This window comes from Bubalus kerabau, chromosome 9 (assembly GCF_029407905.1).
Source record: "Bubalus kerabau isolate K-KA32 ecotype Philippines breed swamp buffalo chromosome 9, PCC_UOA_SB_1v2, whole genome shotgun sequence".
NCBI lineage: Eukaryota > Metazoa > Chordata > Mammalia > Artiodactyla > Bovidae > Bubalus > Bubalus kerabau.
This window is the reverse complement of record NC_073632.1, coordinates 37907973-37924180: the sequence shown is the minus strand read 5'-3', so window position 1 is coordinate 37924180 and position 16208 is coordinate 37907973. Positions and strand designations below refer to the sequence as shown.

The window sequence follows — 16208 nt, the reverse complement described above, 5'->3', positions numbered from 1 at the left end:
GGCCTTGGAATACGGAATGAAGCAGGGCAAAGACTAATAGAGTTTTGCCAAGAAAATGCACTGGTCATAGCAAACACCCTCTTCCAACAACACAAGAGAAGACTCTACACATGGACATCACCAGATGGTCAACACCGAAATCAGACTGATTATAGTCTCTGTAGCCAAAGATGGAGAAGCTCTATACATTCAACAAAAACAAGACCAGGAGCTGACTGTGGCTCAGATCATGAACTCATTACCAAATTCAGACTTAAATTGAAGAAAGTAGGGAAAACCACTAGACCATTCAGGTATGACCTAAATCAAATCCCTTATGATTATACAGTGGAAGTGAGAAATAGATTTAAGGGCCTAGATCTGATAGAGTGCCTGATGAACTATGGACTGAGGTTCGTGACTCTGTACAGGAGACAGGGGTGAAGACCATCCCCATGGAAAAGAAATGCAAAAAAGGAAAATGGCTGTCTGAGGAGGACTTACAAATACCTGTGAAAAGAAGAGAAGCAAAAAGCACAGGAGAAAAGGAAAGATATAAGCATCTGAATGCAGAGTTCCAAAGAATAGCAAGGAGAGATAAGAAAGCCTTCCTCAGCAATCAATGCAAAGAAATAGAGGAAAACAACAGAGTGGGAAAGACTAGAGATCTCTTCAAGAAAATTAGAGATACCAAGGAACATTTCATGCAAAGATGGGCTAGATAAAGGACAGAAATGGTATGGACCTAACAGAAGCAGAAGATATTAAGAAGAGGTGGCAAGAATACACAGAAGAACTGTACAAAAAAGATCTTCATGACCCAGATAATCACGATGGTGTGATCACTGACCTAGAGCCAGACATCCTGGAATGTGAAGTCAAGTGGGCCTTAGAAAGCATCACTACGAACAAAGCTAGTGGAGGTGATGGAATTCCAGTTGAGCTACTTCAAATCCTGAAAGATGATGCTGTGAAAGTGCTACACTCAATATGCCAGCAAGTTTGGAAAACTCAGCAGTGGCCACAGGACTGGAAAAGGTCAGTTTTCATTCCAATCCCAAAGAAAGGCAATGCCAAAGAATGCCCAAACTACCGCACAATTGCAGTCATCTCACACGCTAGTAAAGTAATGCTCAAAATTCTCCAAGCCAGGCTTCAGCAATACATGAACCATGAACTTCCAGATATTCAAGCTGGTTTTAGAAAAGGCAGAGGAAAAAGAGACCAAATTGCCAACATGCGCTGGATCATTGAAAAAGCAAGAGAGTTCCAGAAAAACATCTATTTCTGCTTTATTAACTTTGCTAAAGCCTTTGACTGTGTGGATCACAATAAACTGTGGAAATTCTGAAAGACATGGGAATACCAGACCACCTGAACTGCCTCTTGAGAAATTCGTATGCAGGTCAGGAAGCAACAGTTAAAACAGGACATGGAATAACAGACTGATTCCAAATAGTAAAAGGAGTACGTCAAGGCTGTATATTGTCACCCTGCTTATTTAACTTTCATGCAGAGTACATCATGAGAAACGCTGGGCTGGAAGAAGCACAAGCTGGAATCAAGATTGCCGGGAGAAATAACCTCAATAACCTCAAATATGCAGATGGCACCACCCTTATGGCAGAAAGTGAAGAGGAACCAAAAAGCCTCTTGATGAAGGTGAAAGAGGAGAGTGAAAAAGTTGGCTTAAAACTCAACATTCAGAAAACGAAGATCATGGCATCTGGTCCCATCACTTCATGGGAAATAGATGGGGAAACAGTGGAAACAGTGGCAGACTTTTATTTTTGGGGGCTCCAAAATCACTGCAGATGGTGACTGCAGCCATGAACTTAAAAGACGCTTACTCCTTGGAAGGAAAGTTATGACCAACCTAGATAGCATATTCAAAAGCAGAGACATTACTTTGCCAACACAGGTCCGTCTAGTCAAGGCTATGGTTTTTCCTGTGGTCATGTATGGATGTGAGAGTTGGACTGTGAAGAAAGCTGAGCACCGAAGAATTGATGCTTTTGAACTGTTGTGCTGGAGAAGACTCTTTCCTTGGACTGCAAGGAAATCCAACCAGTCCATTCTGAAGGAGATCAGCCCTGGGTGTTCTTTGGAAGGAATGATGCTAAAGCTGAAACTCCAGTACTTTGGCCACCTCATGCAAAGAGTTGACTCATTGGAAAAGACTCTGATGCTGGGAGGCGTTGGGGGCAGGAGGAGAAGGGGATGACAGAGGATTAGATGGCTGGATGGCATCACTGACTCGATGGATGTGAGTCCCGTGAGTGAACTCCAGGAGTTGGTGAGGGACAGGGAGGCCTGGCTTGCTGCGATTCATGGGGTTGCAAAGAGTCGGACAGGACTGAGCGACTGAACTGAATTGAACTGAACTGAACTGAATGACTAAATGAATGATTAAACAATAGAGCTGAAAGAGTATTGAGCTCTGAAGGACAAGGCTCAGACTATGCTATCACTAGCTAGCCACATAGTAGCAAGTAATAATCAGTTCAGTTCAGTCACTCAGTCATGTCCAACTCTTTGCGACCCCATGGACTGCAGCACGCCAGGCTTCCTTGTCCATCACCAACTCTGAGAGCTTGCTCAAACTCATATCTAATCGAATCAGTGATACCATTCAACAATCTCATCCTCTGTCATCCCTGTCTTCTCCTGCCTTCATTCTTTCCCAGGATCAGGGTCTTTTCCAGTGAGTCAGTTCTTCACATTAGCTGGCCAAAGTTTCAGCTTCAGCATCAGTCCTTCCAATGAATATTCAGGACTGATTTCCTTTAGGATTGACTGGTTGGACCTCCTTGCAGTCCAAGGGACTCTCAAGAGTCCTCTCCAATACCAGAGTTCAAAAGCATCAATTCTTCTGCACTCAGCTTTCTTTACAGTCCAACTCTCATAACCATACATGACTACTGGAAAAACCATAGCTTTGACTATATGGACCTTTGTTGGCAAAGTAATGTCTCTGCTTTTTAATATGCTGTCTAGGTTGGTCATAGCTTTTCTTCCAAGGAGCAAGCGTCTTTTAATTTCATGGCTTCAGTCAACATCCACAGTGATTTTGTAGCCCAAGAAAATAAAGTCTCTTACTGTTTCCATTGTTTCCCCATCTATTTGCTATGAAGTCATGGGACTGGATGCCATGATCTTAACTTTCTGAATGTTGAATTTTAAGCCAACTTTTTCACTCTTTTCTTTCACTTTCATCAAGAAGCTCTTTAGTTTTTCTTTGCTTTCTGCCATAAGGGTGGTGTCATCTGCATATCTGAGGTGATTGATATTTCTCCTGGCAATCTTGATTCCAGCTTATGCTTCATCCAGCCCAGCATTTCACATGATGCATTCTGCATATAACTTAAATAAGCAGGATGACAATATACAGCCCTGACGTACTCTTTTCCTGATTTTGAACCAGTCTGTTGTTCCATGTCCAGTTCTAACTGTCGTTTCTTGGCCTGCATACAGATTTCTCAAGAGGCAGGTAAGGTGGTCAGGTATTCCCATCTCTTGAAGAATTTTCCAGTTTGTTGTGATACACACAGTCAAAGGCTTTGGAGTAGTCAATAAAGCAGAAGTAGGTATTTTTCTGGAACTCTCTTGCTTTTTTGATGATTCAACAGATGTTGGCAATTTGATCTCTGGTTCTTCTGCCTTTTCTAAATCCATCTTGATCATCTGGAATTTTGAGCATTACTTTTCCAGCGTGTGAGATGAAAGCAACTGCGTGGTAGTTTGAACATTCTTTGGCATTGCCCTTCTTTGGGACTGACAAAGAAAGGCAGTCCTTTGGCCACTGCTGAGTTTTCCAAATTTGCTGGCATATTGAGTGCAGCACTTTCACAGCATCATCTTTCAGGATTTGAAATAGCTCAACTGGAATTCCATCACCTCCACTAGCTTTGCTCGTAGTGATGCTTCCTAAGGCCCACTTGATTTCACATTCCAGTATGTCTGGCTCTAGGTGAGTGATCACACCATCATGGTTATCTGGGTCATGAAGATATTTTTTGGATAATTCTTCTGTGGATTCTTTCCTCTTCTTCTTAATATCTTCTGCTTCTGTTATGTCCATACCATTTTTGTCCTTTATTGTGCCCATCTTTGCATGAAATATTCCCTTGGTATCTGTAACTTTCTGGAAAAGATCTGTAGTCTTTCCCATTCTATTGTTTTCCCCTATTTCTTTGCACTAAGAAAGGCTTTCTTATCTCTCCTTGCTATTCTTTGGAACAGATATTTGAAGATGGATATAAGAACATTTGAATTTTTCACAAATTTGTTTACATTGTAACAAAATATAATTATAATAAATCCTGTAAAATATATAAGGTCCTCCTTCACAAATAAGTCCTAGGAACTTACTTTAATTAAAAATAAAATTGAGAGGCAAGACAGGGCTATATTTATTTCTACTCTAAAGAGTAATTTTAAAGTAAAAAAGGTACAAAGATAATTCACAATGGTAGTTACAAAAAATACTGTTATTTTATATGTTATTTCACCAACCTGCTGAGTCATTGTTCATAAGATATTTATCAGATAAAAACAAAAGCCTTCTGGCTCTAGCTGAAGTCGCTTGTGCAAAATATAATCTAGATCTTAAGTTTCCAATCAAAATCACCAATGAATATTATAAAATTAAGTTATAGCTCCTTCTCCATTTGTATTTCCAATTACCATGTTAGAGTTTTTAAAAAGAAATAAAGCTGCAAGTTTCTCAAGACCAGTAACAGTATCTCAGGAACAGAATGGGAAGAAACATAAACATAATCATGTATTATAGGTTCTGTGGAACAGCTTTTCAAAATTAAGTTTAAAAGTAGACAAAACTTGGTGTTTTGAGTAACCTGGGGCTTTCTTCCTTAATTCATTTCGGCCAGAGCTAAAGTGAGCAATATGTCAAATTAACTTGCTCAATTTTCTTTTCTCAACTTTTTCAATGCCCTTTAGGAACATCATTACTGAGAAGCTATTGTTAGCATTTACTGCACAAAACCTGATTCTAGAAGGCTGATACTGCAATAGCCTAAATATCACAAAACTGGGGAAAATTGTATGGTACCAGTTATTTCACTATACTAAAATGAAAAATAGTCTGGAGATAAGCCATTTTTGGTTGAAAAGAAAAAAGGCTTTACAATGGTTTTAATGGTTGATTTACATTTAAATATAAGCAAGGAATACAAACTGACCTTTACTTATAATTTTAAAAACCTGTTGAAATTGCCAACTGAAAAATTAGTATTTTTGCATCTTATCTTTCACATATTAGATGTGATGATTATAAGAAAAGAGACCCTAGCATATTGTATTAATCTCAATGGAGCAGAGCCTTCTATTTAAATAAAACAAAACACTGTGTTGGTCATTTAAAATAATTTACAAATATATTCTCTTTAATGTTGTTAAGTTCATTACAAATCAAATCAAATCTATCACTAAGGAAACCACATAAAAAATGAGTGTTAAATGCATACCAGTATGAAATAATCAATCTATCTTTTAAATGAACCATGTTGAGACTACATTTCACATGAAAAATTATAAATTGATATAGGTGTCAAAAGCAATTCCTAGAAAAACAATTATGCCTGACAAAAATAATTTTCCTACCACTTGCCATGATAAATATGATTTGTTCCTCTATATGTAAAATAAGCAGCTATGGTTTTGCCTATTTTCTTTCATACGTACAGGCATAAAAACGAAGAAAGCAACTGTCTTGTCTCCATGGACTCTCTTTGGATGGTAGCTATTTACAGTAATGCTGCTATTTACAAGCTCATTGAAAAAAATATATTAATCATCCTGGGAAGAAGGAAATGTAGGTTAAGGTTAACTCTTAAACATAAAGAACTATACGTAAGCTGGATTTGATTATAAAACAACCTTGTGTTAGTTGCTCAGTCATGTCCAACTCTTTGCAATCTGAAGGACTGTAGCCTGCCAGGCTCCTCTGCCCATGGAATTCTCCAGGCAAGAGTACTGGAATGGGTTGCCATTCCCGCTCTAGGGGATCTTCCCAACCCAGGGACCAAACCTAGGTCTTCTGCATTGCAGCCAGATTTTTTACTGTTTGAGCCACCAGGGAAAGCCAAAACAACCTTACACAACAACAAACTTACAAAAAATGAATTCACTTCAATTGAGCTATACCTACTTGAATATATTATTATATTCAAAAACTCTCAGTACTGATCTATAATATTGTGTATTCACAAAGCATATGTTGTTCTGGACACAGAAAATAATCAAATCCTTGTTTCCTTTAAAAATAAACGTAAAAATAAATTGTGTGTTCCATGATCTATGTGCTTTGCACTCTAATGTTCCGCATGTCTCTCAGCAACACTGGTCGGTAGTTTTGTTCCAAAATTTCCATGTATTCAAAGTAATCACTCACTCGAAACCCATGCAGTGCTTCTTCCTGTCAAAAGATATAAAGAGATGTTCATTAAGTTTGGGTAAAGACACACAGTTCTAAGTTAAAAGGGTTTAAAACAGTTGATATATCATTTTTCTCAGCTATAGATGGGGGTTTTATGTTGGTAGTAAATGCTTTTTATTTAGTAAGCTATATATATATATATATATATATACATATATATGATAGCAAAAAATCATGTCCCTGTGATAACTAGGTTGTCTGTTTTCAAAACCAAAACTGCTTTATAGCTAACAACAACAACAAAAAACAAACACTTAGATAATGAAACCTTCCTAATGTTTTAGATATAATAGTTCCAATTATAGAATGATTGCTTACATCTGTAATCAGTAAAGACTTTAAAGCTTATCAAAGAACACTTACAATATTACAAGGAATATCTATTCTACAGCTACATTCATAAAATCTCCAGCAGTCTGCAATTCATAATTTTGGTATTATGCATATCTATACTAATTTGGAATTTAATGGCTAGTGTCCCAAATGTGGCACTCAAGAATGAAAAATAACAAAGCATCCATTTAGAATCATATACACTTTTAGGAAATTTTAGGACTATTTATTTTAGTATCTCCAAATACTAGCTGTGGAATGCCAACCTTTCAAAGTAACAACAACAACATTCTGCAAAAGAAACTTGATCCTTGATTCAGTGTAACATGCTAGAAATTTTGGATGTTATAAAAAATTTTGACAATTCATGCCTTTCTGGAGATAACAGCTTAAAGGTAAAAACTACTAACAATAAATACAAACAATTCAAAAGAATCAAAGATAATATATTATCATATACCAAATACAGTGTTTAGAGACAAATCAGTTTGTAGATGAGAGACATAAATGTAGAGTACTAGGAAAACATCACAAATTCTCAGTAAGAATGGACGTTTTTAGGGACTTCCCTGGTGGTCCAGTTATTAAGACTCCATGCTTCCAATGCAAGGGTTAAGGGTTTGATCCCTGGTTGGGGAACTATGATCCCAAAAGCCACATGGTATAGCCAAAAAAAGAAGGCACGTTTTTAAAGGCCTCAGATGTCACTAGTGATGGCTAGATTAGTAATAGTTCACAGATAACTTGGGAGAAGAGTATATTACTTGTCACATATCACCAAAAATCTGGGTAATCTGAGAGAAAAGTTCATTGGTACCTTAAAAACAAGTATTCTTAGTGATCTATAAAATTGATATCATAACTAAGAAAATTAAATGATGTTAAGTTAGATGAATAAGATTATACCTTTAAGACTAAGAGTTAATACCTCCAAACGTAAAAATTTGAACTACTCTTAATTTTAAAATACTTGTGACATTATCCATTTCTTCATTCATTAACCTCATTCATTCCCTTATGGTATGTAAGGTTCTTGGTTATACAATGAAGACCCAAAGATGAATGAGACAGGTCTCTGTTCTAAAACATTAACAGCTAAGGTATATATCATATCTCCAGTTTTATGTATAAGCAACTGAATCAAAAGGAAGATGTTCATCTTAAGAAGAGCAGAAATACTACATCTTTGTAAATTTCTCTATCAAACATAAGTTCACTTTTTTCTTTGGCGTAAAAGTAGGACTGAAGTAAGACTAATCTTGCTATTCAAGAATTCACTTTAACTGTTGTAGTCATTGAACTATTTAAATTATGTGTGATTTGACATTAATCACCCCTTCACTAAAACTATACCTAAGTTGAAAAAGAATTATAGTAATGTGTTATTCTAACCAGAAGAAAAAAAAAGCTTAATGCCAGAAAAATTGTCTTTGTGCATATTCATGATTTTTAAAAGAATGCTTATTGTTCATTATATGTGAATTACAATAGGAAATGACTGCATTTGAAAAATAGCGCTAATAATTCTTCCTGGGCAAAAGTAAGCAAAACCTACTTTAACATCCTTTGATTATTGCTCCACTTCAGTTTAAAAATAAAAACTACCTATGGAGAACCATAGCTATTACTTTGTTTAAAAATACCTTTTTCTTAAAACATGTTTTTTGAATTGTGGCTCCCATTTTAGACATTAATATTAAAATAAAGAGAAAATACTCTAGTAACTATACTGAAGAGACACCCATAAAAATGGCAAATAAGTTTATTAAGGCCTTATTTCATAAGAGAAATATAAAATATTCATTTTAAAAGAAATGTTTTTAAATTATATAGATTTAAAATTCACAGGCAATTTTAACTCTGAATAAAATTTCAGAACTTCTGAATTCCACTTTGTCTTCAAAGTGGAATATTTTCCATTTTATCCTACCGCTGCTACTGCTGCTGCTAAGTCACTTCAGTCGTGTCCAACTCTGTGCGACGCCAGAGACGGCAGCCCACCAGTCTCCCCCGTCCCTGGGACTCTCCAAGCAAGAACACTGGAGTGGGTTGCCATTTCCTTCTCTAATGCATGAAAGTGAAAAGTGAAAGCGAAGTCGCTCAGTCGTATTCAACTCTTCACGACCCCATCGACTGCAGCCCACCAGGCTCCTCCATCCATGGGATTTTCCAGGCAAGAGTACTGGAGTGGGGTGCTATTGCCTTCTCCAATTTTATCCTAAATATTCTCTCATTGCCTTTTAGTGAATTACTTTTCTTTGTAATTATGACCACTTAGACTGCCAGCTAATCATTCAAGTTATAAAGGGGCCATTTCCTCAGAATACTGTTTTATTATCATTTTATTTATAGACCTAAGTATATTGGACTGTGGATAAAAATAAGAATTACCTTATTCTTTAAATAGGCAGACATATATAATTATATAAGGTAACATTATCACATTTTATACAGATAGTACTCTATTCAAGTTTTTTCTTTTTAATAAATTACTTCTGGAACAGTTTATATCTTGGTTGGGGAGTTCATTTTGAGCATATTGTGTTCTCTTTTTCTATGCAGTGGATTTTCAACCAAAGTGCCTTAAATGAATTGCTCTTTTCATTAATGTTGAGTTTCAAACATTGAATCATGAAAAAAGTATTAAAAATTACCATCCTAAACCACAATGTTGTGTGTGTATTCAATATTATACAATATGGCATATACACAGCTTCCCTCTCTCCTTTGTACACAGAATCTAGTTTCAAGTATGTATCCACTGGTTTCCTTTTACTAGTGAGAGCATTTAGTTAGAAAGTCCACTGAATTTAGGATTGGTTTTTTCTTTTTCTTTTTTTTTTTTAACCTAAACAGACTAGTCAGGGATACACTAGAAAGGGCATAGGATTTGGATTCAGACCAAAATGGGTTCAAACTCACCTGTGTTAGTTACTAGACAAATCAACCTGGGAAAGTTTACAGATTCTCTAGGCCTCATTTTTTTGTGTGTAAATATAGACAATAACAACACAAACTGTGTTTTCTAAACTCTTCACTGTGAACTAGAAAGCCTTATGTAATCTGATTCCTGCCTCATCCCTGACCATTCTTAGTCCCTCACCTTGTTTTGGCCAGTGGTCATCTCAACACTTTATAAGTGGGCCAAGCCCATTCTTACCTCTGAGCCTTTACATTTGCCTTCTTATTTAGAAGGATTTTGCACAGAAGTCCTTGCATTGCTTTTCTTTTTCCTTTGCTTCATTCAGTCTCTGATTACCCACTCACAGCAGCCTTCACTAGACTCTATCTAAACAGCACTTATGAATCTGACTCTCTGACTCCCTTACCATGTTTGATTTCTTTATATTTAAGATCTATCAGTACCTGAGATATTATATATTCATTCACATATTGTTTATCTACTAGTAGAACTAGATGGGGAAAAATGGCAACAGTGGCAGATTTTATTTTCTTAGTCTCCAAAATTACTGCAGACAGTGACTGCAGCCATGATTAAAAGATGCTTGATCCTAGGAAGAAAGGCTATTACAAACCTGGACAGCATATTAAAACGCAGAGGCATCACTTTGCCAACAAAGGTCCATATAGTCAAAGGTATAGTTTTTCCAGTAGTCCTGTATGGATGTGAGAGTTGGACCATAAAGAAGGCTGAGTGCCAAAGAACTGATGCTTCTGAACTGTAGTGTTGGAGAAGACTCGAGAGTTCCTTGGACAGCAAGGAGATCAAACCAGTCCATCCTAAAGGAAATCAACCCTGAATATTCATTGGAAGGACTGATGCTGAAGCTGAAGCTCCAATACTTTGAACACTTGATGTGAAGAGCTGACTCACTGGAAAAGACCCTGATGCTGGGAAAGATCGAAGGCAGGAAGGGAAGGGAATGACAGAGGATGAGATGGTTGGATGACATCAACGACTCAATGGACAGGAGTTTGAGCAAACTCTGGGAGAGTGAAGGAGAGGGAAGCCTGATGTGCTGCAGTCCATGTGGTCACAAAGACTCAGACATGACTTCCTGACTGAACAACAGTAATAAGTAAAACATTAAAGTCAATGTGGTAGGCCATCGCCTATCTTATAACTACCACAGTGCTTGGAACAGAAGCTGGGCAAGGGTCAATGAGTGAATGAGCAATCCTTTTGCCCAGTGCCTGTCATTCAATAAGCATTCACAGTGTCAACGGTAGTCATGATATTTTTGTTAAGCTACATTCTCTGAAATGATTGAGCTAGATTTTCTTGATTGCACTACAAATTTATAATGTTAAGCATGGATGGGCTCACTAAAAGGAGGATGAACAGAGATGGAGAAACAAGTCACTTCTAACTTTTTTTAAAGCACTTGCAATGTACCAGATAATGTTGTAGAAGTATTTCACAGATATCATCTCATTTCTTTCCTCCACAACTCTAAGTGATAGGTATTATTTCATACTCAATTAACATATGAGAAAAATTAGGCATATGGAGGTAAGCAACATGCCCAAACTTACACAGAGTGGCAGAATTTAACTTGAGGTGGGCTCAAATGATGTAAGGTGAAGGCAAAAAACATAACCACAGTTGAATAACACACTGAACATGTTGCATCTGTTCCTTCAGATGGTGAATTATTTTTAATACTATAAACACTTCTGCCTTTTAAGAGCTTACTATACAATTAGTTTTTTTTTCTTCAGTCTGATCTCTATTTCTTATGCCAACATGTTCGAGTAACCACAGCTGCAAGTAGAAACAACAAAAAAACCCACTTGACAATTTACTGATGGGATGAAATTAATCTGATTTTTACATAATTATAAATTGATTTCTCCATAATATGCAGGATTTACTTAAAGCATTTTAATTAAGTATTTTGAGTCTTCACAGCCTAATTTTCACTGGAAGGCAATCTTTTCCCAGCCTGGCATTTCAGTGATGTTTTTCCCCGGGTTGAATTCATAAACTAAAACCAAGATCACTGCCAGCCTATTAGCATGCAGAAAGCAATGAAATACAGCTAGTCTGCTAAAACAGTGGGTCTTCTTAAATACCATCAAAGTAAATCAACCTAAACTTGCTTTTGTGTGTGTCTGTATGTGTGTGGGGGAGGGGGGGGTAGGGGAATGCATGTGAGAGAGAGAAAAAGAGAGATTCATTAAAAAACAAACCAACCCAACTTTAGATTTTCAAGTCTGAGATATTGAGAAAATTAATTTTGTCAGATTATGTTTTTGTTTCTGAAAGTTTGATGCCTACAGATTTTCTGAACTATCATCTGTCACAGAAAAATTTTAGGTTCAAGGACTAAGATTTTCAGCACATCTTTAGAAGTTGATTTCTAGCTCAGCCGTAATTTATCCAATGCCATAGTGTGGGAATAATGTACTTAGCTGCTCTATTATCCAACTCACATTTTTGTTGTGTCTAAAAAAATACTGCAAAAAACTCAGACAATACCTTGCTGATAAACTTACACCCATGGCATTCATCTAATCTTTTAGTGGTTTAATCAAATGAGGAAATATAAACAAGTTATTCTTCTTCTTTTTTTTTAAATTAGGTGAAACTTAGTTAAGAAATCCCAAGTCATCTTTTTTTAATATACGGATCATGAAGAATTATTCAGGGGGTTACCATAAATTCAAGCACTGAGTCTAGACTCAATTACTTAATTTCAAATCTTGAGCCCAAACCAAAGCGAATACAGAATGAGTTGGTATTTTCTCTATACTATATGCTTCAGAGAGATTTTTATTCCTAAAGCAATGCTTCTATCTTATCTCTTTCTGTAAATACATGAAATTAAACAGGGAAAAGAATTTCATATTTTCAATTTTCTGGAATCACCTCATTTTCTCAAGTTTCTCAGGGTAACTGATAATACTGTAATTGAAAACATGTTTGTGGTTTTTCAATATTTTGGAAACTATTTCAACTGGGTCTAATTATTTGAACTCATTTAGCACAGTTGATGCTTGTTCTATCTATTTTTATATAATGATTAATACCCTTTTTAAAAATAGCTTTATTACAAAAGTAGGGGCTCATTCTTCAAAAATTCAAAAAAAAAAAGAGCCCTCATAAATACATACAATAAACAGTAAAAGTCCCCTGAACTACTGTATGTCCTGTTCCTCTCAGAAACAGTCATTACTAAATATGTAGAGCCAGGGCATAACATGTAATCTACGTAAGAATATCATTATGGCTGTGGTATGTAGTTATATGGAAAATTATTGACAAGTTTCTTCTCCCTTTGTACAAGTCTGAGATTTTGGATCAGAAAGTATAAAACCTAATTTCAAAGGTTTAATCCCCATAACAACAGTTTAATGAGGACTTTAAAAATCCTATGTCTTTCTGACTTGGTGGATTTTCCTTTCCTGAGGAAAGGAAGAATAAAATCACTTCCTTAATTGAAATTTCATTATTGGTTAATATGTGAATAAGTGAAAAATAGTGTACATATGTTTACATACTTTTCAAAGAAGACATTTTAACTGGGCTTAATAGAGTAGTTAAAGGGGATGTAAATGCATACTTAATAGAGTATACTGGAATTTATCTCACAAGAAAAATAACTGCTCATCAAAAGAGATCAGTGACCCCAGATCTACTTGCTGGAAACAAAAAATAACATGAAGTCATGGTATTAGAAAGGCATTTTTCCTAAAACCTCAGATGAATGCAAACAGCAGGAGTAAGAAGTAAGGTTAGCTCCAGGACAACTGCTAAAATTAATTCTTTGCCAACATGCTCTTACTCTGGATTTAAGCCAATTCAATTAAAATTTTAGTAATTTAAGTAGGACTTAGTAAAGATAATCTTTTATCTTTAAAAAACCCTCATTTTAAAATTCTTTAGTTTTAAATTGATAGCATTATGCCTAGAGCATAACAGAGTTTGGGAAATATTTAAAGAGGTCACCATTTGTAAACTCTATTATTTTTCCTGGCAGCAATCAGGAAGAGGTGAGATTGCAATAATCACCAGCATCTATCAGGTTAAACATGATGAAATATATGGACACCCCTCTGGTGGAAAGGAAGGTGTTAGTAATTTTTGTTATTCAATGTGAATAAAATTAAGTCCATTAATCTCTCCCTTTATATTTATTTACATTCTTTGTTTACTCTAGCAAGTATTTATTGAGCACATAGTAGGTGCTGTTCAAAGCACTGAAAAATACACTAGTAACTGAGATAGACAAAATCACAATCCTTGTGGAGCTTATACATTATGCTGGGGAAGACTGACAAAAATATATCTAAAATAATTTCAGTCAGTGACAAACACTATAAAAGAAACTAAAGTAGGATAAGAGAGTAGATAATTATAGGTAAGGAGGCATTCAAATGTAAATATTTGGGGAAATTTTAGGCCCTGAAATCCCTTTAACTGACCACTGCAACTAATGAAAATGCCCCTTACTGAAAAGGAACCCACATTTTGTCCTCAATATAATTTTCACTTACTTAACCATCCCTGTTCTCCAAATTACCTTTTACAGATAATTTTTTTCTTTTTCTACCTAACTTTTCCTTCTGCTTGTATGACCATTGTTGTGTTATACCTTATTTCATTAAGAATGTTTCTAAGATCATAATTCTATGATACACGTAGGAAGTTTGAGACCTTTTGGATTTAGTATTTATGAAATAAAAATGCTTGACAGTTTATCAATCTTAAATGATCAATGACATTTACTTACAAAAGACATCATCAAATGACAAGTGAATCAGAAAGAGAAAGATAAATGCCATATTCTAATGCATATATATAGAATCTAGAAAAAGGGTACTGAAGAATTTATTTACAGGACAACAATGGAGAAACAGACAAAGAGAATAGACTTATGGACATGGGGAGAGGGGAGGAGAGGGTGAGATGTACGGAAAAAGTAACAAGGAAACTTGCACTACGATACGTAAAATAGATAGCCAATAGGAATTTGCTGTATGTCTCAGGAAACTGAAACAGGGCTCTGTGTCAGCCTGGAGGGGTGGGATGGGGGGAGATGGGAGGGAGGCTCAAAAGCGAGGGGATATATATATTCCTATGGCTGATTCATGTTGAGGTTTGACAGAAAACAACAAAAATCTGTAAAGCAATTATGCTTTAATAAAAAATAAATGAGAAACAAAAAAAGAAAAACAACTGAAAAATACCTAACAATAAATAATAAAAATAAAATTAATTCACATGGAAATTGTTTGTCCACCTAGAAAAAAGCTACATATGACGAATGTTGGTTCTAGAGTAAGTGTGTCTATGCATGCGTATGTATCTGAGGGTAGCAGGGGGAGGGAAGTATACTTTAAACTCAAGGAAATATTTAAACTTAAAACAAATTTGGATTTTCAGCAAGAATCACATATAGGGAGGTATTTATATATCTTATATTTTCTAAAGTCCAGAGTTTCAAAAGTCACATTATTGTGAGAAAGAAAGCTATTCGATCTTGCTTTAAAATATTAACTTCTGTACTTCTATATAATAATGACTTTTAAAAACAGTGTTAAGATAGATTCTTTCATGGAAACCTTTAAAAAAATATTTCAAAATTTAGAAAAATAGAGTATGAAGGTATAATAAATTACATTTTTTTAAAAGTTTCAAAGCTGTGTATTAACACATAGTAACTTGAACTTTTATTAGCTAAATAAGATACAGGAGTATTAAAAAAAAAGTCCTTTAGGCACAGCATACTGGCTAAAAGCAAAATTTTGTAGCCAGACAGCTTACCTTCATATCCCAGCCCCATCACAGTTTAGCAGCATTCACCAGCTGTAAAATCTTGGGCAATGTACTTAATACCTGTTTTCTCATCTCTAAAATAAAGATTATAATACCTACCTCTCAAGGTTGTTTTTAGGATTGCATGAGCATATAGAAAAATACCTGGCAGTAGGCACCCCATCAAAGTTGACAACTTTCAACCAAAATTTTTCCTCTAGAAATAAAGTTACTCACTTTTAGGAAAACCTGCAGATCTTGAGTCTGAGTGTGCTGTAGAATGTCTTGTTGAAGATGTTTAAATATAGCTATACAGATATACACTTGATAATCTGGACCAAGGAAAACACAGGTAGCAATGTAATGGCAGATTTCTATCCAATCTAAATAATTCCAAAAACACTGAGTTATCCATTGCATACAAATCTAGGAAAAAAAAAATAAAAGTTAGGTCATTAGAAAGCTGATATAGCCATTTTGACTTTTTAAAAGCAGCACTCAATAAATAACTCACATAAAACCATTCAATCAAAATAGACAGTCTGACTACAAGAAGCCTAATAAGGATATAAGGATGCCTCACCTACTTGCCTAATGTGTGAGAAAACTCTAATGGCCTTGGGACTCAGGACTTAGGGGTTAACTGATGGTGTTCATACTGTTCCTATGCTATTGCTAAATGCCTTCTTGATGCATGTTGTCCTTCTCTTACCTATA

At 35.6% G+C, this 16208-nt stretch overlaps 1 protein-coding gene across 2 annotated transcripts in view; it reads right to left on the bottom strand.

Annotated features, from left to right (window-relative positions):
- Positions 1 to 4378: 4378 nt before the first annotated feature.
- The window catches only part of TBC1D32 (TBC1 domain family member 32), a 208130-nt gene continuing 196300 nt past the window's right edge, over positions 4379 to 16208 (bottom strand). For both annotated transcript variants that reach the window (XM_055535046.1, XM_055535044.1), the window contains 2 exons: positions 15729 to 15917; positions 4379 to 6415 (listed from right to left, as the gene is read on the bottom strand). In XM_055535046.1, coding sequence (XP_055391021.1) covers positions 6296 to 6415; positions 15729 to 15917 — 309 coding nt within the window. In that variant the 3' untranslated portion in view covers positions 4379 to 6295. The remainder of the gene's footprint in view (positions 6416 to 15728; positions 15918 to 16208) is intronic.